The sequence below is a fragment of the Podarcis pityusensis genome (genome assembly GCF_964106645.2).
Source record: "Podarcis pityusensis genome assembly, chromosome: 11".
Classification (NCBI taxonomy): Eukaryota; Metazoa; Chordata; class Lepidosauria; order Squamata; family Lacertidae; genus Podarcis; species Podarcis pityusensis.
Window position 1 is genome coordinate 13,236,993 of NC_138036.1, and position 25,219 is coordinate 13,262,211.

The 25,219-nt window shown below is 42.7% G+C and overlaps 1 protein-coding gene across 16 annotated transcripts in view; it reads right to left on the minus strand.

The window, feature by feature from the left end:
- The window catches only part of TCF4 (transcription factor 4), a 339,468-nt gene that overhangs the window by 40,559 nt on the left and 273,690 nt on the right, over window positions 1–25,219 (minus strand). For 13 of the 16 annotated variants that reach the window (XR_013977605.1, XM_080973481.1, XM_080973470.1 and 10 more), the window contains 6 exons: window positions 18,340–18,445; window positions 16,132–16,265; window positions 11,947–12,079; window positions 6,452–6,519; window positions 4,170–4,248; window positions 1,272–1,348 (listed from right to left, as the gene is read on the minus strand). Coding sequence is in view for 15 of the 16 variants with exons in the window: in XM_080973481.1 (XP_080829607.1) it covers window positions 1,272–1,348; window positions 4,170–4,248; window positions 6,452–6,519; window positions 11,947–12,079; window positions 16,132–16,265; window positions 18,340–18,445 (597 nt within the window). In the remaining variant the exon portion in view is untranslated. The remainder of the gene's footprint in view (window positions 1–1,271; window positions 1,349–4,169; window positions 4,249–6,451; window positions 6,520–11,946; window positions 12,080–16,131; window positions 16,266–18,339; window positions 18,446–25,219) is intronic. The other 3 variants (XM_080973477.1, XM_080973479.1, XM_080973476.1) reach the window with 1 other exon arrangement.

Sequence of the window (25,219 nt, forward strand, 5' to 3'; positions counted from 1 at the left end):
CAGTAGTCCTCTGTCTGCCCCCCCCCCACTGGGAATCATTTGTTTCCCATCAGCTTTTCTTTCTTTTTTTTACTATTTTCCTAGAGGCATGACTCTTAATTTTTTGTGTGTTTTACACTGCTTAGTTTTAATTGGTGTGATACAGAACCATGTTTTGCTTTTAATCTAGTTTTCATGAAATTTTATTGAATGTTCTTGTACTTTTGTGCTTTTATGTAAACCACTCAGAGATTATAATTATCTTAAGTGTTGTTGTTTTTTAACAAAACAAAAAAAGAATAAACAAACAAACAAACAAACAAACAAACAAACAAATACATTCGCTATCATTGATGGCACATCAAAAGTATGCTTATGCTATGATCCTTTACCTCCCCAACTAAGCTGACAACACAAAAAAAAGGTTGAAGGTTTTATTAATTATATGCTGAGTGACTTCTCTTACCCTCCCATTTAAATAAACTCTCTTTATCATTTCTTTAGCATTCCATAATTAGAATCTTCAGTGATTCCACTGTCATAAACAAGTGCAGCACTAATACACAATGCTGTTTTTTTTCTACCAAATGCCAGCCTGTCCTTCTTCAAATTTGCACCTCTGGACGTGGGTGGCACTGTGGGTTAGACCACAAAGCCTAGGATTTGCCAATCAGAAGGTCGGCGGTTCGAATCCGCACGACGGGGTGAGCTCCCGTTGCTCGGTCCCTGCTCCTGCCAACCTAGCAGTTCGAAAGCACGTCAAAGTGCAAGTAGATAAATAGGTACCGCTCCAGCGGGAAGGTAAACGGCGTTTCCATGCACTGCTCTGGTTCGCCAGAAGCAGCTTAGTCATGCTGGCCACATGACCCGGAAGCTGTACACCGGCTACCTCGGCCAATAAAGTGAGATAAGCGCCACAACCCCAGAGTCGGCCACGACTGGACCTAATGGTCAGGGGTCCCTTTACCTTTACCTTACTATGTATGGCATCCCTACCTTCTGCATCAAATTCTGCATTTGTGCCCCATTTTTCATGTGTTCTTTTTTTGCTACTAGTTATCAGCTAAGAGTGCACAAGGTGGGGGTGGATGTATCTACAAATATTTAATGGTTTATGAGTGAAGTTTCACACCACCCAGTTTGGAAATGGTCAGAAGGACCGTGAAAAATCCAAGGACACTGCAAATCACCAGCAAAAGGAAAAACCTGTGTTAGAAAAGTGGGTGAGAAATGGAAGACGTAGACAGCAGATAAAATACTAACACCAAGGAGGTCACCAGTCAAAAACATACCAAAGAGTGTAAGGGACCTTCATAATTGGGAGATGATGATGCTTGCCCTCCATTCCTAGACCAAACAGCTGTGCCTGCTAATAGTAAAATGGGAGTTACCATCGGAACTATGCAAACAAAATGCTTCTTTTTAAAAAAATAAATAAATATGGAGACATGTAAATGCTTTTTCCTAGATAAGACATACAAAACAGACTTATGGAGAACTTTCAAAATATATGCTAATTAAGGAGAAGAAAAAGTACCTTTGTAGCAAATGCCGACAATACATGCTACAAAGGTTCCCCAGATTACTCGCTAACATGCAAACTTTCACTGACTGTACCTACTAAAAGCTGCATCAGGAAGAGAGGTGTCACCAACTGAAGCAAGAATCGCTCTCTTAAAAAAGTGCTAAGGGGACTGCTGGACTGTGCCATAATTCTATAAATGGGAGACAGTATCACTGAATCATCAAACCTATGGCAAGCTGCTTCGTTTTTTTAAAAAATTAAGAATTCCATTCTTCTGTTCCACAAACTCCATTCATTTCTAGGCACCAAATGAGGGGAAAGTTTCTGGTGCACTGTGCCTATCTGAACTGCAATTTTCACATTTGATTACTGGCTTTCCAAAGTATTGAAAGAGGCTGCCTTTTTACTTGTGTCATTCTATTCAGCCAGCCAACCTCCTCCCCCCCCCCTCATTTTTTTATTGCTCTTAAGAGTGAAATACAAAAGGGTCAACAGGGTAATGTATCCGTTTCCTAATGAAGTCACACTGAACACCCAGGGATCAAATGTTGTTTTGGAAGCTCTTCCTTACAGAATGTGCTTATGGAGATTAATAATCTGGATATTCACAATGTGACTTTCCCCTTCTATGACACAACTGGCTTTCTGAATAACAGCAGAGCCATCCACGTTTTTTGCCTGTAGACTATCTATGGCATAACTTGACACATTCACTAATAACTTTTAGGATGCACATGGAAGCAAAATCAGCAATTTCTAAGTCTAAATTAAGGGACATGGTCTAAATTTACAGAGGTTCATTCGAGACCTTTAGTATAATTATTTCACTCTGGAATATTTATCAAAATGTGCCATTTGGGAGAAAGATAAAAACAACTGTTATCAACCTATACTCTCAATTATTTGTTCAAGAGGTTCTTCTTTTCTCCTCCATTATATTTATTTAGACTGCTTAATTCTCTTGATTTTGACAGTCAATCTGTTGCAGGATGTGCTAGTAAAGTGGCTCTGTTAATCCTGCATATGCTTACTTGGGTTATCTGCAGACTACTCAGCATCCACAGTGCAAACCTAACCTCACTTACCCAGGGATAAGTCCCACTGAATTCAAAGGGGCTTATTTCTGAGTAGACATACTTAGGATTGCAGCGGAAGCTATCCAATATCATGCATTGCTTTGCCACTGCCCTCATACCTCCCTTGTAAAAGGATGGGGCTCGCCACAGGAAGATGTGAACAATTAAAAAGGAGATTTTGCACTGCAAATAATTGCAGCATCTTCCATTTAGTCATTCACTTCACTCTGTAATGAAGGGATTTGCCGCCTTAACTCTTCAGTGTGTGGATGGGTTTCTGAAAACAGGGAAGCACAGTTGGGGCATTGCTCCTTAACTAGACTTCAGGTGACCCTCCGAGTCCCTTTCAACTTTACACCTCTATGATTCTATGTGCAGAAAAAATCCCTACTACATGTTTCCTATCTCATGTAGTTCTCATAGTTCTCATGTGATAAACACATGATTTCAGAAAACGTATGAGTTGGCCCTAGATCTTGAGATATTTTCCAGTTAAGATCAGCATCTTAACTTTACTTAAGAGAAGCCAAGTAAGGCTGAGCACAGTAGAGATTATCTAGCAAACTGGAGTCAGGCTATACAGTGGTGCCCCGCAAGACGAATGCCTCGCAAGACGAAAAACTCGCTAGACGAAAGGGTTTTTCGTTTTTTGAGGTGCTTCGCAAGACGATTTTCCCTATGGGCTTGCTTCACAAGACGGAAACGTCTTGCAAGTTTGTTTCCTTTTTCTTAACACCGTTAATACAGTTGCGACTTGACTTCGAGGAGCAACTCATAGAACGCGGTGTGGTAGCCTTTTCTGAGGTTTTTAAAGACTTTGGTGATTTTTGAAGCTTTTCCAAAATTTTCCCGACACCGTGCTTCGCAAGATGAAAAAAATTGCAAGACGACAAAACTCGCGGAACGAGTTAATTTCGTCTTGCGAGGCACCACTGTACTCTGATTGCCTGGTGAGGTAGGGGAATAGCAGAGCAAGGAGTTGATAAAATTTTGCTGTTTAGAATGGAATGGGATGCACACCTGATTTGTGTAGCCTTGGCAAATTTCACACTCTTGGGTTCATCCTCTAGGATCAACTCACATGACAACTGGGGGGGGGGGTCCCTTCAATTTTCTTGTAATTAAATTATCTTGGGAATTCAACAGCAAGTGTTAGGATCACCCATTAGTGAGGAAGACTGCTAGAAAACTGATTTGTGGCACAACAGGGGGGGAAATGTCTCAAATATATTGTTCCATCAATACAAGTACAAAATTCAGATTGTGTGTATTATTAGGAACATAGAAGTTGTCTTACACTTAGTGAGACTATTGGTTCACCTAGCTTAGTACTGTCAACACTGGCTGGCAGTGGCTTTCCAGGGTTTCAGACAGGGTTTGCCAGCTCTAGCTGGATATTTAAACCTGGGAACTTCTGCATGCAAAGCTTGAAAACAATGGCCAAGCTATGGACCTTCCCTAATATTAAGACGGTGAATGTTTCTGGGACAAATAAGCTCTCCTACCTTGCAGAGAAGGGCTATATTTAAGGATCTACTACTTTTTACAAAACCAAAATGTTCAGCAAAGTAGAATGTTAACCACTATACCTGAGAGAGAAGGGGGAGAACCAACAGGAGTTGAAGGATTTGATGAAAAGCTGTTGTTGGTGTGATCTGGAGAGTAGATCTTTAAAAGATGATAAAGAATTATTCTAAACCCATTCGTTAATGGATGCAGACAGACCTATGGCACTTCTATAGTTAAGGAAGGGAAACAAAACCACACCACCTCTTTTCCTTATAACCTTAGCCCCTAAAACACGTAAATATGCTGTGAACAGCAACATGACAAAAACATCTTGAAGAACCAGACAGTTGTGCTGAAGGGAAAGCTCTAATTGTCACAGGGTTTTATCTTTCCTTATTGTTTATAATAGTTTTAATGCTCCTTACAGTCTGCACTATGGTTGAAATGTATTTTACACAGTGCTTTACATATGAAGGTTTCAGAGAGTTGTTCTATTTGAAGCTAAACTTATTTTAACAACTACAACAGAGTGAAGATTTAGGAAGCAGGGGTATAAGTGGGACATGTTTATTACAGAGAGCTCTAAAGCAGGGGTAGCCAGGCTGATGACTTACAGATACTGCTGGACTACAACTCCCTTCAGTCCCAGGCAGCACGACCAATACTCAGAGATGATGGGAGCTGGAGTACAGCAACATCAGCAGGGCTCTGCTCTAAAGAATAGTCCGGTTGCTACACCTGTTAAGCAGGTTTTGCTACAGGCTATACCTGTTGAGAATGACTTATATTTTATATTATCCAGGTAAGACCCACCAGATATCACTCGATACCAGGAACAGGTGAAACTTCTTATGACACGGTTAGATGGCATAGATAATTGATTCTTATTTCAAACAATTATCCAGTAATGGGCAGCATGCTGGGAACCCATGTTGGCGACCGTTTAAGCTGCCTATATGTGAACTCTTCCTCTGAGTTATGTATAGGCAATTAAATTAATTAGCCCTTGATCATCTTCCCTGTTAAATAAATGCCTCGGGGCACCTGCTAAATAACTTTTTTTGGGGGGTGGTAGTACTGTATCAATCTATCATATAGAAATTGTGATATACCCCCAACCCCCGGCTGTTTTTGTAACACATGTTAGCTGGACACGGAAAATGTCAAATTCTCATGAGAACTCAGTGGAATCCACTCTGCCCAGAAAATTTAAGTTGCAGTGGTGGCTCTTTTAAAAGTCAGCATACACAAAGTATTGCGGCATTAAGAGATGACTGCCCAGACCTTAAAACACTGACTTTTAAATATTAACCACTGCAAAGAAACAGACTTGGGGGGCCTTTAAACATTACCAAGGTTGTGCAGCTGCCTTCTCTAAGGTAGCAGAGAGTAGAGCATTTAAAAACAAACTCCAACATGTGAACAGAGGCTGAAGAGAAGCCGATGGCGCAGTGCTTGACCACAGAATCGGCACAACAGCGGGTGGTGCCAATTCTGCAGGGAGGACCCAAGCTATCGGCCCCCTTGCCCGTGTGAGTGGGTTGTGAAAAATGTGTGTCAGTTGTGCAGGAGTTGCTTGCAGAAAAGCAGCTTGAGCACAGTTAGGGCAGCGTTTAAAGGCCCCTGAGGTTTGAAAGGAAAACACAAAACGGAAAGCCAAATCCCTTCCCAATGAATCCTTTCTCTGGCTCGCTGCTCAAATTACATTTGAAAGTCACAGCTGTACTCATTCTTGTGGAGAGGATTTGTGTTAAGGACAACTCTGGACACAGAGCGTCCAGGCTGCGAGATAAACACACATATTGCAGCTCCAACTTCGAGGGTATGACTGCTCTACAAACTTAAATGGGATTCACTGTCATGGCTTCCTCCCAAAGAACCCTGGGAATCAATTATGTGATGCAGAGCAGGAATGTTCATCACCCTGACAAGGAACTAAAATCCCAGAGTTTCTTGGATGAAAATACATAACTGGAACTGGGTGAAAACTGGTTTAAGTTTGTAGTGGAAGTGTGCCCTAGATTTTCACGCACGTGAATACACGAGAAGCCACCCTGCCTTTCAAACGAAAGATGAGAAGCAATACTCAGAAACATTATTGCCATTGAGTTTTCATGTCAAGTGAACGGAAGACTGCAAAGCAAGAGTTGGGCATCAACAACTCACCCCAAATTATCTACATTCTCCAGAAAGCTTCCCATATATATATATATGCAACATCACTACAGTATTGAAAAAAAATTATTTTAGCTAGCAGTGATGAAATCTATCCCACATGGTACTCATGTTCCGAAATATTTGGTAACTGTTTCTGACTCAAGTCTATGCTATGCAAGTGATCCCAAAGTGAATATTTCCTTACAGATGCAAGTGCTTTCCCCAGTGCATCGCCTGTCTGTGAACTTCCTGCTGCTCCACTTCCTCTGTTTGCTGAAAAACAAAAGAATGAACATAAAAGAAAGGCAGGAAAATAATCCCATTTTCTATTCTTGGTGCAGGTATCCATAATTCAATTGCATTTTAATGCTAATTGCATTGCGTGAACCCTTTAACTAGCATTAATTTTTGTTTGCCGTGGTAAATCTCAAACATACCTCAAGCACTGAATCGCCTTACGTGTGCTGCACACTGGAATTCCACACCCAAAGGATATACTTTCGTTTTCCCAGAGGACCCTACCTACCCCATCAATTCCATGGTTATGCCTGGGGAAGATACTGGAGCAGGCCTTGAATGCATTCTCTCTTCCCCTCCCCTCTGTTCATAGAACAACTGAAGAGGGTGTTTTGCAAATAGCTACAACTTCTCCTACATAGTCATTCACTTCTCCCTGCAATAAGGGGACACAGAGGTCTTACTTTACTGCCTTCACATTTCCTGCATTGCATGGGGCAGCACAGTCTAAGTCTATTGACACAGAGTAGCCAACAGATGCCCTCCAGATGTTGCTGATTCCACCTCTCATCTGCCCCAGCCAGTATGGCCAATGGTCAGGAATGATGGGATTTGTCATCCAGCAACATCTGCAGGGTACCACACTGGCTATCCCACAGAATGGACTGAATTGCTGCCTTCACCCCATCTTTATTTATATCAGAGAGACAGGCAACCCTAGATCTAGAGTCACTCAGAACACTCGAAACAACCGGGGAGGTGGGCTATTCCTGATTTCCTCCTCTGGGCTAAATTGGGCACAAAGCCTTTTTCATGAAAACTTGAAGCAAGCTAGCAGTCTGTCATGAAAAAAATGTAAGCTCTTATTAAATAAAATAATTTATTTTAGCAAAAAAGCTAAATGTAGCATAAAACTTGGCAAACAAAAGGTTACTTCTGCAGATTCCTTTTCCTTACTTGAGTTGGATGGTATTATCAAGCGGGCTCTAAAAATTCAACAGTTCCTAGGATACTATGCTCAATGTATGTCAAAGAGTTAAAACTGGAATTTTGGTTTCGTGGTCTCAAGGCCCCAGGGTCCTGGGCAACTCTAAATGACTCATGTGTCTTTAAGCAGACATCAAGTAGATAATAAGGTTAGGACAGCTCTCCTACCTCTTTTTAAACATAAAACCTCCCATTTATTGACCAGATGAGACTCCATGCCTTCAGGGCCATAGGGAAAAACATAAAAGACAACAAGAATGCAGAGCTAGGAAACCCACCTCCCCAATATGTACAAATAACCATCCAATTAAAATCACAGAATCATGGACCACTGGTGACAGGCAGGAACCAGGAGTAAACTTGATTAAGCATGCCATAATGGAAGATAGCTCACAAATGGCTCAAGCAAACACCCCCTCCCCTACCTAGATATTACATGGTCCTCCCTTGAATTTTCAGGTTTCTGACATTACACCCCCACCAACTCTTTCATTAGTGTGGCTATATAAAGCAAACCATGAAGACAGTATCCTACCCTACTGCACTCTACGAAGTAAATCTCCTTCTGCCTTCCAGATTTATGGGCAATTACAATGACACTGGGGCAACTGATAAACACTGAGCCCTTATTATTTATTGCATAATCCTACATTTTATTTTAGAATATTTAGTACTGTAACGGTGCAATCCTAATCATGTACAGTGGTACCTTGGTTTACAACCATAATCCGTTCCGGAGGTCCGGTTGTAAACCAAACAGGTTGTAACCCAAGGCGCACTTTCGCCAATGGGGCCTCCCCCCCAAAAAACGGGTTGTAATCCAAAAAAAATGGAATGTAATCCAAAAAAAAGGGGACATGCACTTCCGGGTTTCACATGGTTGTAATCCAAAATGGTTGTAATCCAAAACAGTTCTAAACCAAGGTACCACAGTATTCTCAAGTGCAAATCCTACTGAGATCAATGGTTCTTATGAAGTTTACAGCACAAATAACTTTATATTAAACTGTATGTTAAATAACTTTAAACCTACTTGGCTGTCTATCTATAGTTCAAGGTACCTTATCATAAAGTTTCTGGCTATGGTCTTGGAAGCAAAATAGCCAAGCTATTCTGAAAAGCTCCTCCCGCCCATCTTTCCATGCGAATGTAACCATAGTGGGAATGACTCCCTGCAATCTAGGTCTTGATTGGGAATTGGGATGCCTAGGAACGCAGATGTGGAAATGTCAAGGATCAGGACCACACAGCAATGACATATTAAGAAGTTGAACGTATTTGGGAAGGGACTCAGCCATTCTCCATGAGGATATAACTGTAAGGGATGATATAGTGATTAATCCTGCACATTTCTGGCATAGTATCTAAAGGATTGTCCCTTTCCTGTCCCCCCATCCCATATATGTTTGTTTATGAATCTGCCTGTTCTCTTATGGTCCTCTGGTGAGGCCTCTTGTGTGAAGGTTTGGTGGGAATGTGTTGTTAGGGCATTTTGTCTGTAACATCCATTCTGTTGCTTCCCTACTGCCAGTCTTCCATCACGGCCTGAGGATATGGCTTTTTAGTGAATTACTGAATAATCCGTCCCAGGCCTTTGGGGGGGGGGGGTTGAAGAGTGCAATGAACAATTCAACTATGATCATTTATAATGTGCTTCAGAATCTTAACTGATTTTGTTTATTTCAATTATGATTCTCAACAGGTGCATTTAACTTTTTTTTTTATTGTACAGTGGTACCTTGGTTTAAGAACAGCCCTGTTTATGAACTATTCGGTTTATGAACTCCGGAAAACTAGAAGTAGTATCCTGGTTTGTGAACTTTACCTTGGTCTAAGAATGGAATCCGAACAGTGGAAGGGCACTGGCGGCGGGAGGCCTCTTTAGGGAAAGTGTGCCTCGGTTTAAGAATGGTTTCAGTTTAAGAATGGACTTCTGGAACAGATTAAGTTTGTAAACCGAGGTACCACTGTACTATGTTTTAATGATATTGATAATAAGGTATTACATTAGTAAGACATGAATAAAGAGGCTTGATTTTATTCAGTCCTAGCTCTTTTTAGATTTGCTAAGCTTTGAGTTTCATGGCAACCTTCCTATATTATAGATTTGTTCCCACCTGATGGCATTTAATGCCTTCTTAATGGTTGTTTTTATGGTTCACCTGAGCCACTTTGGGCACCTCCATTTTGAGGGAGAAGGCCTAACTAATTTTTGGAAGAGCTCTGGCACAAATCTTTTTAGGATTTTTTAGGATGTAAGTATCTGGTATATGCCAGTATTATGTATAAGTAAGTACAGGGACGCGGGTGGCGCTGTGGGTAAAACCTCAGCACCTAGGACTTGCCGATCGCATGGTTGGCGGTTCGAATCCCCGCGGCGGGGTGCGCTCCCGTTGTTCGGTCCCAGCACCTGCCAACCTAGCAGTTCGAAAGCACCTCCGGGTGCAAGTAGATAAATAGGGACCGCTTACCAGCGGGTAGGTAAACGGCGTTCCGTGTGCTGCGCTGGCTCACCAGATGCAGCTTGTCACGCTGGCCACGTGACCCGGAAGTGTTTGCAGACAGCGCTGGCTCCCGGCCTATAGAGTGAGATGAGCGCACAACCCTAGAGTCTGGCAAGACTGGCCCATACGGGCAGAGGTACCTTTACCTTACTAAGTACAGTGGTACCTCAGTTTTCAAACATAATCCATTCTGGAAAACTATTCGGCTTCTGAAACATTTGAAAACCGAGGCGCAAAGGGATAATTTCAATTTCAGTGGAGAAAATTGAAAAATACGCAGTGGAAGCCGTTTAACTTCTGAGACTCATTCGAAAACGGAAGCATTTACTTCTGGGTTTTCGGCGTTCGAAAACCTAAATGTTCAGCTTCCGAGATGCTCGAAAACCGAGGTACCACTTTACTTGATATGTTCCTTGCTGAAATACCGGAAGCCCCATAAGTATTGACATTCCACCAGCTTTTGAAGGAACACCTGGTTTAGGCATTGAAACTGTTTCTTAACCATTTTTATTATGATGCTTTCCAACCAGTTTGTTTTATTAGATATTTTGATTGTGGGTGCCTTTAATGCATTGATGGAATTATTTTGTTGTGTACTTGAATTAGGAATGGATTTTATAATTGATCTTATACCTGTAAACAGCTTGGAAGCCATTCGGCATATGATGGGTAGACTATATAAATTTAATACTACTAATGCCAGGATTATGTAAAAACCAACCCAAACATCTCACTATGAAATCTGGTCTCAGACTGCAACCTTCTCAGGCATGTAAAATGTTGACAGAGTAAACAATGTTGATGCAACCTAAAAGTGACTCTGATTAAGAGTATAATAAGATCTCTGCTGGATCAGACCAAGGCCTACCCAGTCCAATATTCTGTTCTCATGGTTTAGTTGAGCCAAAGAATTATTTTTTTGATAAAGCAGTTACTGTGCGTCAACAAGCAAAACTCTTACAACCCGGCATCAACTTCCTGGATGGAACACAAATCTCTGAGTTGCACAAAAGTTATGGTTATAAGACTTAAGAAAGAGAACGGAAACTTGGGTCAATTTGATATTTTCACTCTTCCTAAGATAAGAAGTACTGACACAGCAGGATAAAAATTCATGTCCCTCCTGTGCCATATGACAGTTTATCACCCCACTGCACTGGAAGCTTAACACGCTTGTAAAAAAAAAAATATCAAGTGCAGTATTATGTGACTGTTCTAATAATAAAATCACACTAAAACCAAGGCCTCAAGGGAAAGCACACATAATGTTTCCACTAAAAAAGCCACATACTGCCATGCGTCATGTCATTCAAACATGTCATTTAAAGTGAGAGTAGAAAGCAGGATTAATACATGAATGAGGGAGATATTCTGGAGTAATCTTTAGCATATGCTGCATTAAATCTCTTCTGGTAAGTGGCTGACTGAATGCCACATAGCTTTGAACCTTTGAAAACACATGGGTAATGCTCTGCACAGACTTAAGCATCGTTTTCAGTTAATATCCTCACATGATCCACTCAGGAAACTGGAACTGTTGTGTTCACAGCTCTTTAGGACATCAGCTGTTGATACCCATGGTCTGTGAAAGTTTCTCTCGTCCAGAGAGAAAACTCATTGTGCATGTAATTTTTTAAGGCATATCCGTAACTTGAATAATGCAAACACTTTTTTGGGAGGGAAGGGAAAACAATGGGGAAATAATAAGGCAAGTGGCTGTGCTTGTAGTATGTAGAGATGAAATTCTAGTTCCAAAGGACTTGACAAGAGGTGAGCCTTGTGCAGGCATCTGTGCAGCAAGGACTTTAACCACCCACACCGTTTTAGTCATAATATATTCGAAAAGCATAGAGAAGCAATCCTTTCTGATGACACAACTGATGAAACATTGCCCCTTCCCTCTTGCAGAATCTTGTGGGAATCAAAGAGAAGCTTGACATTCCTCAAGCATGAAAACAGCTTGTCAACTCACCCATTATGCTATCTGTCCCATTTGCGGGTGGTGTGCAGGAAGAAGCACTGTAATGGGTTGTGCCACTGCGATGGAAAGTGGACATTGGAGGAAGACTGGAATTGATGTCTGCTGAGGAGTGTGATGGGTAGCTCTGTGGTAGAAAGCATAACGAGAGAACATTTCAGTCAGCAGAAGAGCACGTTAACAGCTGGACCTCTGCATTTGGATCACTTCAACTTTCTTTAAAACGTGTGGGACACAGCTTTCTGAGCAGATATATATATTCATTAAGATATATGATATAATAATGCACACATATCTCACAGCAGGGCATGCTGCAGATGAAAGGACATGGGGCTCTGCAGGCTGCCTGTGTGAGCCTAGCCTCCTTTAGACATGCCCCAACCTCCCTCTTCCTATGCAGTTCAATTAAATAATTATTACATATATCAGATTTTATTGGGGTTTCACCATTTCAGACTCACTTGCAATGGTAAGCACAAATGCACACACCTACTTCACCATGAAATTTCTGGCGATGAGCCTGGAAAGACTGCTGGTGGAAGACACTATGGAAAGAACCAAAAGTCCTACAGAGCACTAGTTCAGCCTTCTGTAGGGAGTTCACCAGAGAGCCATTCCTATGCCATTGTTTGATATAAAGTTCCCAGATCTGGTGCTCTCCATCAGTGTGGGACACCGGACATTAGAGGTCGCTAGGTGAATCCCACCATAGACGTACCCTCCTGTATGCAGAGGACTAGAACATATAAATATATGGGCTTTTGTAGCCTCACATCCCAGAGACTACTCTTATCCCATATACAACAGATGGGCAGCATAAACAATAGAAATGTTTGTCATGTTCCATTTTGAAGACATGAGATGTTTACAAATATTTATTTCTATTCCGCTCTATCCCAAGGTGGTTGCATGCTCAAAGCCGCAATATAAAAATAAACTCTAAGAGACGTCAACAAAGAGATATCCCCATGACTTGCAACAAATTTAAATGATGTGTGATCCAGCTAAACTCAAACCTATTTGTCAAAGCACTTTCAAGTCCTGTTGAATTTGGTGGAAGAGAATTAAGCATGCACCTAACTCTTGTGCAGTGCAATCCAATCCAATCCAATCCATGTTTACTCGGGAGCAAGATCCACTATGCTCAGTAGAGTTTGCTGCCTCGTCAATGCTTCTGGGATTTCAGCCCCAGTGAACCAGTGGGATATAAAAGGGGCTTAAACTTCAGCTGCATCACGTCCACAATTTGCAAGGATGATTTGGCATTGTATTAGGACAGCCTTCCCCAACCCTAGTGCCTTCCAGATGTTTTGGACTACAACTCCCAGTGCTAGCCTGGGGCTGATGGTAGTTGTAGTCCAAAATATCTGAAGGGCACCAGGTTGGCTCTCTAGCTGGGTTAGAGCTGCTACACTGGTTTCCTGGTAGGAGGGTTACATGGTGTTAATGCACCAGCTGAGCCACTCTGCATCTCCTGTTAGTGCACCTGCACCATGCCTACCTCCCTGCCACCTCCCCTCTCAGTAAGGAACAGAGACCCAGCTTCCAAGGACCTAGTGCAATGGCTTCGCCCCACCCAGCAACCTGTTTCTGCCGACCACAGTTGAGGAATGTCAAAAAGAAGTTGTGTGCAAAACGTAGGTTGATTCCTATAGAGTGTTTTTCTTCTTTCTTCTCTTGTGTAGCTTAACACACTGGTCTTCAACTGGTGGGTCGTGGCCTGATCCAAGGTGAGTTGCAACAGGCACACTACCACCATGCAAATACATGGTAAAGGATTTAGAAATGGGTCCCCCAATGCATGTTTACAGGTTAAAAGTGAGTCCTGGGTTCTCAAAACGTTGATACAGTGGTACCTCTGGATGCGAATGGGATCCATTCCGGAGCCCCGTTTGCATCCTGAAGCGTCTGCGCGGGCCACGATTCACCGCTTCCGCGTGCGACGTCATTTTGAGCATCTGTGCATGCGGCAAAACCCAGAAGTAATGTGCTCCATTACTTCCAGGTCGCCGCGGAGCGCAATCCGAAAATGCTCAACCCGAATCTACTTCAACCCGAGGTATGACTGTACCTGGCTTAACAGATTTATTAAGTTGTTATGCTGGAAATTGGAAGATCTGCATGGATTTTCCAGGAAGATTCTGCCCCCTGGCTCCTTCTCCCACTCATGGATCTGCTCTGCTGTGACAGACCAGCTCCATCAGGCCTCTTCTCTCTCAATTGTCACCTGGGAGCAGCCATACCATCAGGCTGCCTCAGTGGGGGAGATGGGAACAGGGCTCATTCCATCAGCTCTGCCAAAAGACCAGCTGTATCAGGTACTTCCTACCCCTGAATTGTGCCAGCTGTTCATTATAAGAACTGTTTAAGTACAGGTGCCTGAGTTTGATTTTTTCGTCTTCCCTCCCTGTCCCTTCTCCCTTGTGTGTTGTTGTTTTAGATTGTAAGCCTGCAGGCAGGGACTGATTTGTTTTAATTGACTGCATGTAAGCCACTCTGGGAGCCTGTTGACTGAAGAGTGGGGCACAAATGCTTCAGATGAATGAATGAATGATCTTTACTGTTAAAAGTAGTGTACAAAAACGAACACACCAGCTCAAACTGACACCAGTTTCCAACAAGACTCCTTCTCAGTATGCAATTATAAACTCTTTTGCCTGGAAGTAAGTTAGATGGCTATGATAGCACAGAGATTGAAAGTTTATTTGTTCTATTTATAAACAGCCTCCCCCCCATGCTATTTATTACCTTTTTATCTACAAACTAATAGCCCCTACTAATAGCCTACTAATAGCCCCCTTTCCCTTTCAGGACCTACCAGGGCACCAAACTTCTTCTTTCTTTTTAAAAATCCCCACTGGAAATAAAAATAAAATTAGCAAAGGAATGCACAGAACAGGCCTTTCCATTGCATGGGGATGTGCAGTAGTACATGGCGTGGTGGCATCGTGTTCACCTGACCTCACAACGGCTGAGTCTCTGTTGCTTACCAGGAAGGAGATGGGGAGGGGTAGACGGCAGGGAAGCTGGCGCAGTGCAAATGCACCAGCAGAGCCAATCTGGCACTCCTGCTGGTACTTTTGCAATGCGCCAACCCCCTCACCATCTTGCCCCTCTCCCTCCCAGGAAGCAACAGTGACTCAGCTGTTGGGAGGCCAGGTGAGCATCACCGCCCTACCATGTGCTGAACTGAAACTCCCCCCCCCCCCCAGCTTATGAAAAGTTTTCTTCCTACAATGAAAGTGGCTGTTTCATTTGCAGGGTGCTTCAGAAATTCTTCAGAACTCCTGTGAGTGTGATTTGAGCTTACCTTATCGTTGTAGGGTGGCTGAGGCTGGGGTTTATGTTTTTTCTTTCCGTTATACCTTTCTCCAGTGTTTTGCAGCCTCCCTAGCTGCCCACACTTCCTGATCTGAAAAAGCCCTGTGGGAGGAGTTACCTCTTGCTGTCTTCTCCCCGGGCTTTAACTGAAGCATGGGAAGCTGGCAAGGCTGGCTACTGAGTGCCTAAGATTAGTACACTTATTGATTTTATTTTTTAGGGAAGCCCTTCCTTTTACCTTTACCCCAAAAATTAAAAAAACCCACACTATTTATAAGTAAAAAGAAAAGAAAAAAGGCTTAATTGTGTTAAAAATAATGTTCTTCTCCTTTCTGCACTTACAGGGAAACACACTTCAGGGCATCATGGAGTTTTCAGGAAGTGTAGACAACTTGAAAGGCTACAGAATGATGACCACTTGCATGATAGTTTGTAGAACAGGGAAAAAAGACATTCACAAACCCTCTCGCCCACCTCATAAATAGCATGAGCACAACAAAAGCCCTGCATGTCTACCATGAAAATGTTACCAACATTTTCTTTCCCTTCTAATTTTCAAATGAATGTTGTTGGGTTGTTATTTTTAAAAAAGTAGTAGAAGATGCCATTTTCAGAACAGCACTCTCACACACGCACAAAGAATGATGCTCGCGCAACAGGGCTTTCCTCTGTTCCTCTCTGAAATGGCCCTCAATACTGGCAAGGGGAAGGGAGTTGGGAGACCAACCCCCCCCCCCAAACAAACAGAACAGCATGTGGGGGGAGGAAAGGGTGAAGCATTCCATCGGACAAAATGAAATGTTTGCGCAGATGGAACATACGTTATAGCGTGATGTTGAAATCCACTCATAGGCTTACCAAGCGGTCATGAGGATGAAGACTGCAATAGCTACTGGACTGTGGAATATGAGAAGAATTGCCCAGCATTCCGCCATAACCAGGCTGATTCATCCCACTGGAGGAGCTCCACGGATCACTGCTGTGATGACCGTCTGTAAAACAGAAAAGAAAAACAGGCTTCTCTGAAGGCTTGGTTACCTAACATTCTGGTGTTGTGTTTCCAGTAAATGTTAAAATTAGCATTCTAATAAGGTCTGGTGCACACCTAATGCTCTGCTGTGTTGGGTAGCAGTTTACGTTAAAAAATAGCAATCGCAAATGGGAAGAGCTATGTATCACCCTTTTGCTTCCCAAGGGCTACACTAATTTTATATAAGTATGTGCTCATGATTAAAAAAAGTTTGCTCCAGAGAAAAGCAAATGACATCTCTTGAATCACCACCAATTAGTCATAGGTCTTATGTGCAAAGACTTTCCTATAGTTTGTTGTGCTATCTTTATCTAAATCCTAAATACCTACGACCTATATTGTTACACATTTTTGCTAGGGTAAAGGAGAAGCTTAAAATAGGGTGTTATTAAAATTTCTATGCGACCCTTCCTCCCAAAGGAGTCACACAACATCATAAATACCATCCATACTATAATTAAAGCATCTAAAATTACATATCTAAACAATATAAAAACATGTAAAAAATGGAATTCCTCCATATTCAGGCACTATTCACATGGTGAACTGGAGCGTTTCCATGACATTTATTCAATAAAGTGAATATTGTACATGTTTCATCTTTTTGATTAATAAAGAAAGCCAGACAAAAGTTAGCATATGAATGAGCAGAGGACATATTTTGACCACCTTTACCAATCTTTGGATGGAAGTATGTTAGAAGAGCCCTGGAGGCGGGGCCTTTTCTGTGGTGGCATCACACCTTCAGAATGCCCTCTCTGGGAAAATATTACAGGCTCTCTTTCTGCTTATAGATGGGCCCGTGGAAAAAATGTATCCAGACAGGCATTTGATGGGTAATTCTAACTGCTTTTATGCAGCTGTAGGGAACAATCCTAAATCCTAATCCATGCTGCTAGAGATTAGGATTTAGAAGAGGTGGCCCTCTGCCAGACTCTGCCAGCAGAAGTGCTGCTGCAGGTGCCTCTGCTGTGCCCACTGAAGGTGGGAGCTGTCATGAAGTTGGAATCCTGCCATTGGTAGTCAGTATAAGGCTCTGAAAGAGGAAATATCACCGGGGGGGGGGGGGCGGTGCGGAGATAAGCAGGCCTAGTGATGGATCTACTGGAGCTGGCACATTAAAAATCCACCTCCACCTTCTGCCCTGATTGGCAGGTGCTAGTTCCAATTGTCACTGAAGCTGACTTAGGATTGCTCCATCCATCTTTGGAAACTGCTGTCTCTTAACGCTTACGTTTCTAATGCGTGTGCATTCTTTTATTTGCGCATTTGGGCAATAATACCATTCTGGTTTTGCGGTTATTATAGATGTTAATCCCACTGCTGGGCAAGTAAGGATTTTCTTGCTTTATAACTGATTATTGTGGATAAACACTTTTAGTGTGCAGTATTGTTTTAATGGATACGTTCACTACGTATATTTCGTTTTTGCATTTTACTTTGGTTATGGCAAGTGACAAACTGAACAACAATAATATTTTGCATTGTTTATATGGTTGTTTAGGTTATTGCATGCCAGTGTGAATAAAAAGGTAGGGCTGAAATGAATGAATATATATATATGCCCAGCATATTGTCCTGTCGTCTCTCAAAGCAACAGGGGAGGCTGAATAACTTTGTAGAAACGTAACAAAGGGAGCAAATAGGCAAGGTATTCAGTTTTATTAATTTCTAAAATGTGCATGAAGTTTAATGCTTTCATTTTAGGACATAAGCTTAACTGTTCAAGTTTGCCTTAGGGTACATGACATTTAAACCTCAAAACTGAGGAATATCAAAGGCATGAGTGACCTGCAGTATTCAAAAGGACAACCAGGACTTTCAACAATATTTCTGGGCTAAGTCGTTTAGGGCTTTAAACAGTAATGTGATCACCTTGAATTGGGCCTGGAATTGGCAACCAACACCGCTCATACAGTGGCCATATGAGTTCGAAAGGGAACCCCACCTAGTAAGCTGACTGCTGTTTTTGACCCATTTCCTACTGGTTCTCAAAATGCATGCACAGCAAAACCCCATCAACAGCACCACCTTACCTTGCATGAAGAAGGAACTAGGAAAAGTGCTGGCTGCTGGTTTTGAGGATGGATAGCCTGGTGAATCCCGATTGTAGTCGGCAGTGCTTGCAGAAGGGGCATAAACCTACGGTGGAAAAAGAGGAGAAAAGAATTGCCTTTAGTATTCCACCAAGAATGACTGCACTTGAAACAAGGGGGTTAAAAATGGGATTTTTATCCCTATTCTTTATTCAGCACAATCCACTTCATAACATTAGACTCCGTGCTTCATTTAAAACTGAAATAGGAAAAAAAACACCATAGCTATTTGTAATAGAGAATGTTTTAGGCCTGGTTCACACTAAGGTGGCAAACTAGAGTTTGGGCTGTACAGGTGGGATCTCACATTGCTGAAAAACTAACATGCTGGAGAAAAGGTTAGGTTAGGTTACCCTTCTCCCCGGTATCTGGTTTGCTCCATGGAGATTTCATATAGTCAGGGGAGCATTCAATCGTGTGAGCAGTCAGAACAGTACAACCCAGGCATGGGTTGGATATGAAGATGCCTTGTATTACACTAAAGGATTTCAACCTGTTCTAGGTGTGCCCTCAAATCTCTCTTGATTGCTTCCTCATCCCTGGAGATCTCTATGCTCTGCCCCATCCTATCCCGCTAAGCATGAATTATGCAGATGGGAACTCAGTTGGTTAGAGAGTGGTGCTGATAGTGCTAAGGTTGCAGGTTCGATCCCCGTACTGCACAACTGCATATTCCTGCATTGCAGGGGGTTGGACTAGATCAGGCACCCCCAACCTGCGGCCCTCCAGATGTTTTGGACTACAATTCCCATCATCCCTGACCACTGGTCCTGTTAGCTAGGGATCATGGGAGTTGTAGGCCAAAACATCTGGATGCCTGGACTAGATGTTCCTTGAGGTTCCTTCCAACTCTACAATTCCATGATTTTATGGGAGGAAGAAGCTCCATCTCATGAGCGGAGCTCTTAGCACTTGCGCTTCAACCAAATCACATATTTATCATCTGAGAGAGAATGCAGCCCCTGACTGGCATGGCTGACCCGCATAGGGCATTTGTTAAGGGCAGCTTCTTGACTTTCTTACAAAACTCAGAGGAAAAATATGAGTGGGAGTTGCGGGAGCCACAAAATAGAAACAGAAATCTGGTGTGTGTGTGTTTCAGCATATGCAGATGTGCAAGCAGGCTGTACTCCAGAGTGCGGGGTACACTCAGTGGCATCACTAAAGGGGTCTGAGTCTCTGAAGTGGGGTAAACATAGAAAAGAAACCCACTGCTGAAATGAGTGAGATCTGCCACGTCTGCCTGGCTGCAAGCTCTCTGCCCAACATATGCACGGTGGAACTGTGATATCATGGAGTTTAACATAATTTTACAAAACCATTGAAAGTGCTATATTGTGTGGAAATATGCAGATTTCATACATTAGAAGAGGAACAATGGGAGAAGTTAGGAATTCAGCCCTTTGTTCCCATGACTGAAAAATGAAATTGAGAAAGCAGTACCAAGCATATCCTGGGATGCTAAACTCCTATGATCTTTGGTCTTTGCTGAGAAACTTAAAAGAACCATTAAAAATTGGGATAGGCACAAGACCACCAAGACAGCATGCATGCACTTTAGGGGAAAAACCCTGCTTTTTAGTACTTAGCGCATTTGCCTGCTCAATAAACTTAGCAAGTATGCCAAAAACCTAATTTACTTAACATTTGCTTACTAATACAACAAAGGTTTTTCTAGCCATGTCTTCACAACGAATAAAAACAATCTTATTCATTTTCTTGCTTTGATTTGATTTAAGCAGAAATCATTTTTTAAATTTTTATTAAATGCCCAGACTTTGTTGCCATTATTTTTTTTTAAAAATGCAGTTTAATGGACAGCATTTTTATTTTTGCATTTTATTCGACTTTAATATATGCAGATATCTGTATATTTAAAATATATATGTTCCTACTTTTTAAAGACCTCTCTACTCCAGATGGTCAGGAAGACCAAAACATCCCCATCATCTTGATGAAAATGGATACCTTCCTGCCTCCATTTTGAAGCCGGCAGCAGATCACAAAACTGGCAGGGAGCCTACTCTAACATTCACACGCCATGGCAAAAGGAACGAAATTTCACCAATACAATGCAACAGCAATCAGAAATGGTAGAGAAGGGGAGGGGGAGGTATCTTACAAAACATGGCAATTTCCCTCCAAGAATGAATGCCTGAAGCTAGAAGTCAAATCCTGACAATAACAGTGAAGATTAATGAATCGTTATTTTGCCGAAATCTGGTAAATAAAGAGCTGCACCTTAGTGTAAACTCTCTTACAGGGAGATTTTCCCAGCATGCAAGGTATTTTCATAGGATATCATATGGCACAAGGAACTGCCATTACCTTGTGCGCTTTGTCGTAGAAAAATGCCTTATAAAATTTATTTTTTAAAAAGTAAAAATATATATGATATATTATATGAAATAACTCTTTCATTCAGAAAGAGTAATCACATCAAGACCAGGGGTAGTTGGTGTCGGCTGACAGAAGTTGGTGATGTCATTTTTAATGTTTTATCCATTATGTTTTGTTAATTATTTATTAAGCAATTTTATTATGTACATGAGCCCAGAGGCCAATTCAGCTTTTTTTTTAGAACTAGAAATGCTACTATTATAATTACTATTTATGGATGCAATAGCATATGGTGAGTGAAGGACAGCCCTAGTGCCAACGAAATTCCCTGAACCGAACCCAGATCCCCTGGATGCAGTTTAAAATCGCACCAAACATTTTTATTTGGGATTAGCTGGACAGCCAAGGCTTGCTGCAAATACAAGTTTGATTTTTTTGCTTTCCTCCAGTCGGATGGCGTTTGCAATCCTGCACACACTTACCTGGCAGTAAACCCTATTACACCTAGTGGCACCTTAGCCCTGGTTGCGTGTTCTAGTCCTTGTAAAATTAGGATTGCAAAAAAGGAGAGTGGGAATGGCTGTGCTAGCTCCACAGTTCCCATCACCCTCCAGATGTTTTGAGGCAAATAAATGCAGTGGCCTATTTGCAGTAGCATGGGCTTCCCTTGGGAGAAGGCTTGTCCTAATCTGTATTAGGAAGCTCGCATGAACAGAAAGATTGCTTGTTTCAGAAGTTATCCAGGGACAGGAAGAACTAGCATACTCTCCCTCATCAAGTGATGGATTAAAACACCTGAATAGAGTTGCATTTTTGCATCGATATGCATCCATCTAATTTACAGATGGACCTAGGGAACCACAATGCTGAGCTAGGTCAACCAGATTCTCTGGATTTTCAAATTACGTCAATCAAGGATATGGAAGTGGCTGATTTGGAAAAGATACTCTCCCATCTGTTTTTCTGGAGGGGATGGTTGCTCTCTCTCTCGTTGATGTGCTTGCTTTATTATGTGATGGGGAATATGAAGCAGGAGAACAATTAAGCATTAGTCATGGTTTAGCATGCTAAACCATGGTTTAGTGCAGGCATAGGCAAACTCGGCCCTGCAGATGTTTTGGGACTACAACTCCCATCATCCCTGACCACTGGTCCTGTTAGCTAGTGATGATGGGAGTTGTAGTCCCAAAACATCTGGAGGGCCGAGTTTGCCTATGCCTGGTTTCGTGAAACATGCCTTAGCAGGAAGAAGGTTCCATGATCCTCAGACTTGTGTGCATTCAACAGCTGTTACTTTCATTTTCCATGAACCTTGGTTTTCTGGATGAATGATCGTGGTTTATCACAAACTCTGGTTAGTTTAAACAAGCTGGCTTAAGCAACCCATGACACAGCAAAAGTTCCTTTAAGTTTTTAACTGTCTACCTACCCATAACAGAATTCTCAGTATTAAAGGGGCGCTCAATTCAAAATGCCTCAATAGATCAACGCCCCCAAACCCAACACTATTTCATTTCAATGTTTCTCAAACTTCCAAATAGTTACAAAAGCACAAATAACCCAAAAGCATAAATATCGGTCTGGTGAAACTATATGTACCAGGAAAGCTTGCTTCTATTTGTTCAAGAAAAACATAAGGGACAGCAACACCAATGAATCAGATTTCTTGGGAGTGATACATTAGGTAAAGTTTGAACCATATTCTTCAGAGATAATGCTACAGTAAATTTACATTTTGCTGGCTATAAATACCTGGTTTGTTTTAAATCTTTGTTGAAGAGTGAGAAATCACCCCCCCGCCACCACCCCCCCCGCAACCAGCTGAAAAGCAGCATGATCATTTGGATTGGCAGACTACGGTCCATGTTTAAGTATAGGGAGAAATAGCACTTCTTGCATTTAAATAAACTGCATAAGCCTCTTAACTGTCATATCTGTTCCCATACTCCTTAGCTTTGTATCTTGTGCATCCCAAGATCCTATGCTTATTTTCCTGGAAGCAAGTCCCAGTGAATTCAATGGGGCTCGTTCACCTGTAATGCCCCTAGGAGTGTAGCCTGATGGGTTAAGTAAGTACTGTGAGAGAGACAGAGCTGCCACTGCTTTGTGGCTGTTTGCTCCCACCGCCTTGCAATGTCATGGTAAACAAAATGCATGAGGTTACATCATTGCACTGTGCATTGTTCTACCCCAGCAGCTGATACGATCCAGTAATCTGAGACGGCGGGGGGTGGGGGACATGAAAGATGACTTCTACACCCTCCTCAATCATTTCTACAATCCCAAGGCCTGCATTGGCCCAAGCATTGGAACAGACCTCTCAGCATCCATGATGGCAAGGCTACCTGTTCAGTGTCACTTCCAGTTTCTCTCCAAATCACAAGCTAACCTGTTAACGTTGCAACAGGTACTCCCTCTATATTCTTTGTAGTGTGTCCCTGTCCACTTCCAGCTTCTGTTTATGGTCTTCCTTCCTTCCTTTTTGTGCCTTCTCAAGCCCCATCCCTATTCTGCCTTTCCAGCAACAGGCAGGCAAGGCAGCATCTGAATAAGCAAGAAACTGTGGTTTCCTCCATATCCAGGAAGTGTAAAATTGACGAGTCCTTAGTGAGCAGAAGAATGGGTCCCAACTTGCACCACTGCAACCACCCAGGACACGCTTTTGTAGATAGCAGTCCAATTTCAACGGCTTGGGAGTACTTGGCACGTGACTGCTGCAACATCAGCCCATTGCTTCTAATGGCTGCAGCTGCCGTGGGTTTGCTCCAGCTCAGACTGGAGGCATGTACCTGACAACTGTTTACGACGCGGAGGATGCACACTGCTGCCACCTTTCCAGCATGGTGCACACAGTGGTGTACAAAACAACAAAGCCTAATAAAACGCTCAAAATTGAAACTGAACTTAAAACACCCCAGCAACTGCAATATCCAGCAACAAGGCAGAGGGAAAAGATCAGTTAGGCTCTTAGTAATGTCCACCTTCTCATGCTCTAAGACCAGGGTTTCCCAAACTTGGGTCTCCAGCTGTTTTTCGACTAAAATTTCCATCATCCCTGACCACTAGTCTTGCTAGCTAGGGATGATGGGAACTGTAGTCCAAAAACAGCTGGAGACCTAAGTTTGGGAAACCCTGATCTAGATGCAGTTTCCCCATCCCTAGAGAACAAAGGCTACAAAACCAACACAGATTAAGCATGGTTAAACCCACTGATGTACTTCATTCTGTCCTGCACTGTGATGCCAGAAAACCAATTTTATGCTTTCTCCTGCCATTCATGTTTTTGCTTCATGGTTTGATCATTTTAGAACTGCTGATATTGAGCTGGTTCACATGTAATACTAAGCCAAAACATGGTTCAGTGAGAACACATCAGCATGAGGGTTCCCAAAGAGGAAATTGATGCCTCATTGCTGCTCCCTTGGACCTGCTGCTGCTGTGAGCTAATCCATGGATTGACTCAGCATGTTGTCTGAGGCATCTGGTCTGTCTTGTACCAGACGAACCATAAGCCCATGTTGGAGCAACAAGCTAAGTCAAACCATGGCTTAGCTCATAGAAGCAGCAGGGCCAGGGGAGGAGCATAGCGGCTGCAATCTCCTCTTGTTCAGCCATAGCTTACATGTGAACCAGCGTTGCATGTGAACCAGTACAGTGGACGCTCGGGTTGTGAACATGATCCGTGCAGGAAGCACGTTCGAAACCTGCAGTGTTCACAATCCGCAGTGCAGCATGTGCGCGTGCACGGGTCGCGATTCGGCACTTCTGCGCAAGCACCGAAACCCGGAAGTAACCAGTTCCGGTACTTCCAGGTTTGGTGCGGTGCGCAACCTGAAGCATCTGTAACCCGAGCTGTGACTGTATGTTGTATACATCAGTAGCTCCCAACTGGTGGTCCGCAGACCCCAGAGAGTCTCCATAACCCACCCAGGGTGTGTGTGGCATATAACCGTCAACTGTCTGGAAGATCCCATTTTGGGGGGCTGTGTTCTTCTGTGAGAGCACGGTGCCCCAAAGCCCATGAAATCACAGCTGGACGTGTGTCTTGTGCGAGGTCGCAGTGCCAAAAAATATGTGGTTTTGGGTGCCGTGCTCTTGCGTGGGTCATGCGACTTGCAGCCTGGTTTTGCGCTGGGACACATTGGGAGGGCATGGGGGCACCATTCACATAACAAAAACTACCACAAAGACATCAACATTTTCAAAAGTAGAGGGTCCAGGGCTTGGCTTTTGAAAAATGGGATCTACAGTGCTTAGCTAACTGGGAACACAGGTGTACAGCATTACAACTGTTTGCAATGTTGGGAAACGACATGTAGGATTGGTTGTGTGAACAATGAATGAGTTAATTAAGCTGCTCACAAGACTCACACAGGTCGCCACCAGATTAAGTCGCAATGCAGATCAGCATGCTGCTGGTTTTACTTGTGTTGCACGAAAAGCACTCTTTGAGCCAAGGGCGGACAGTCTTTTTCCTTCT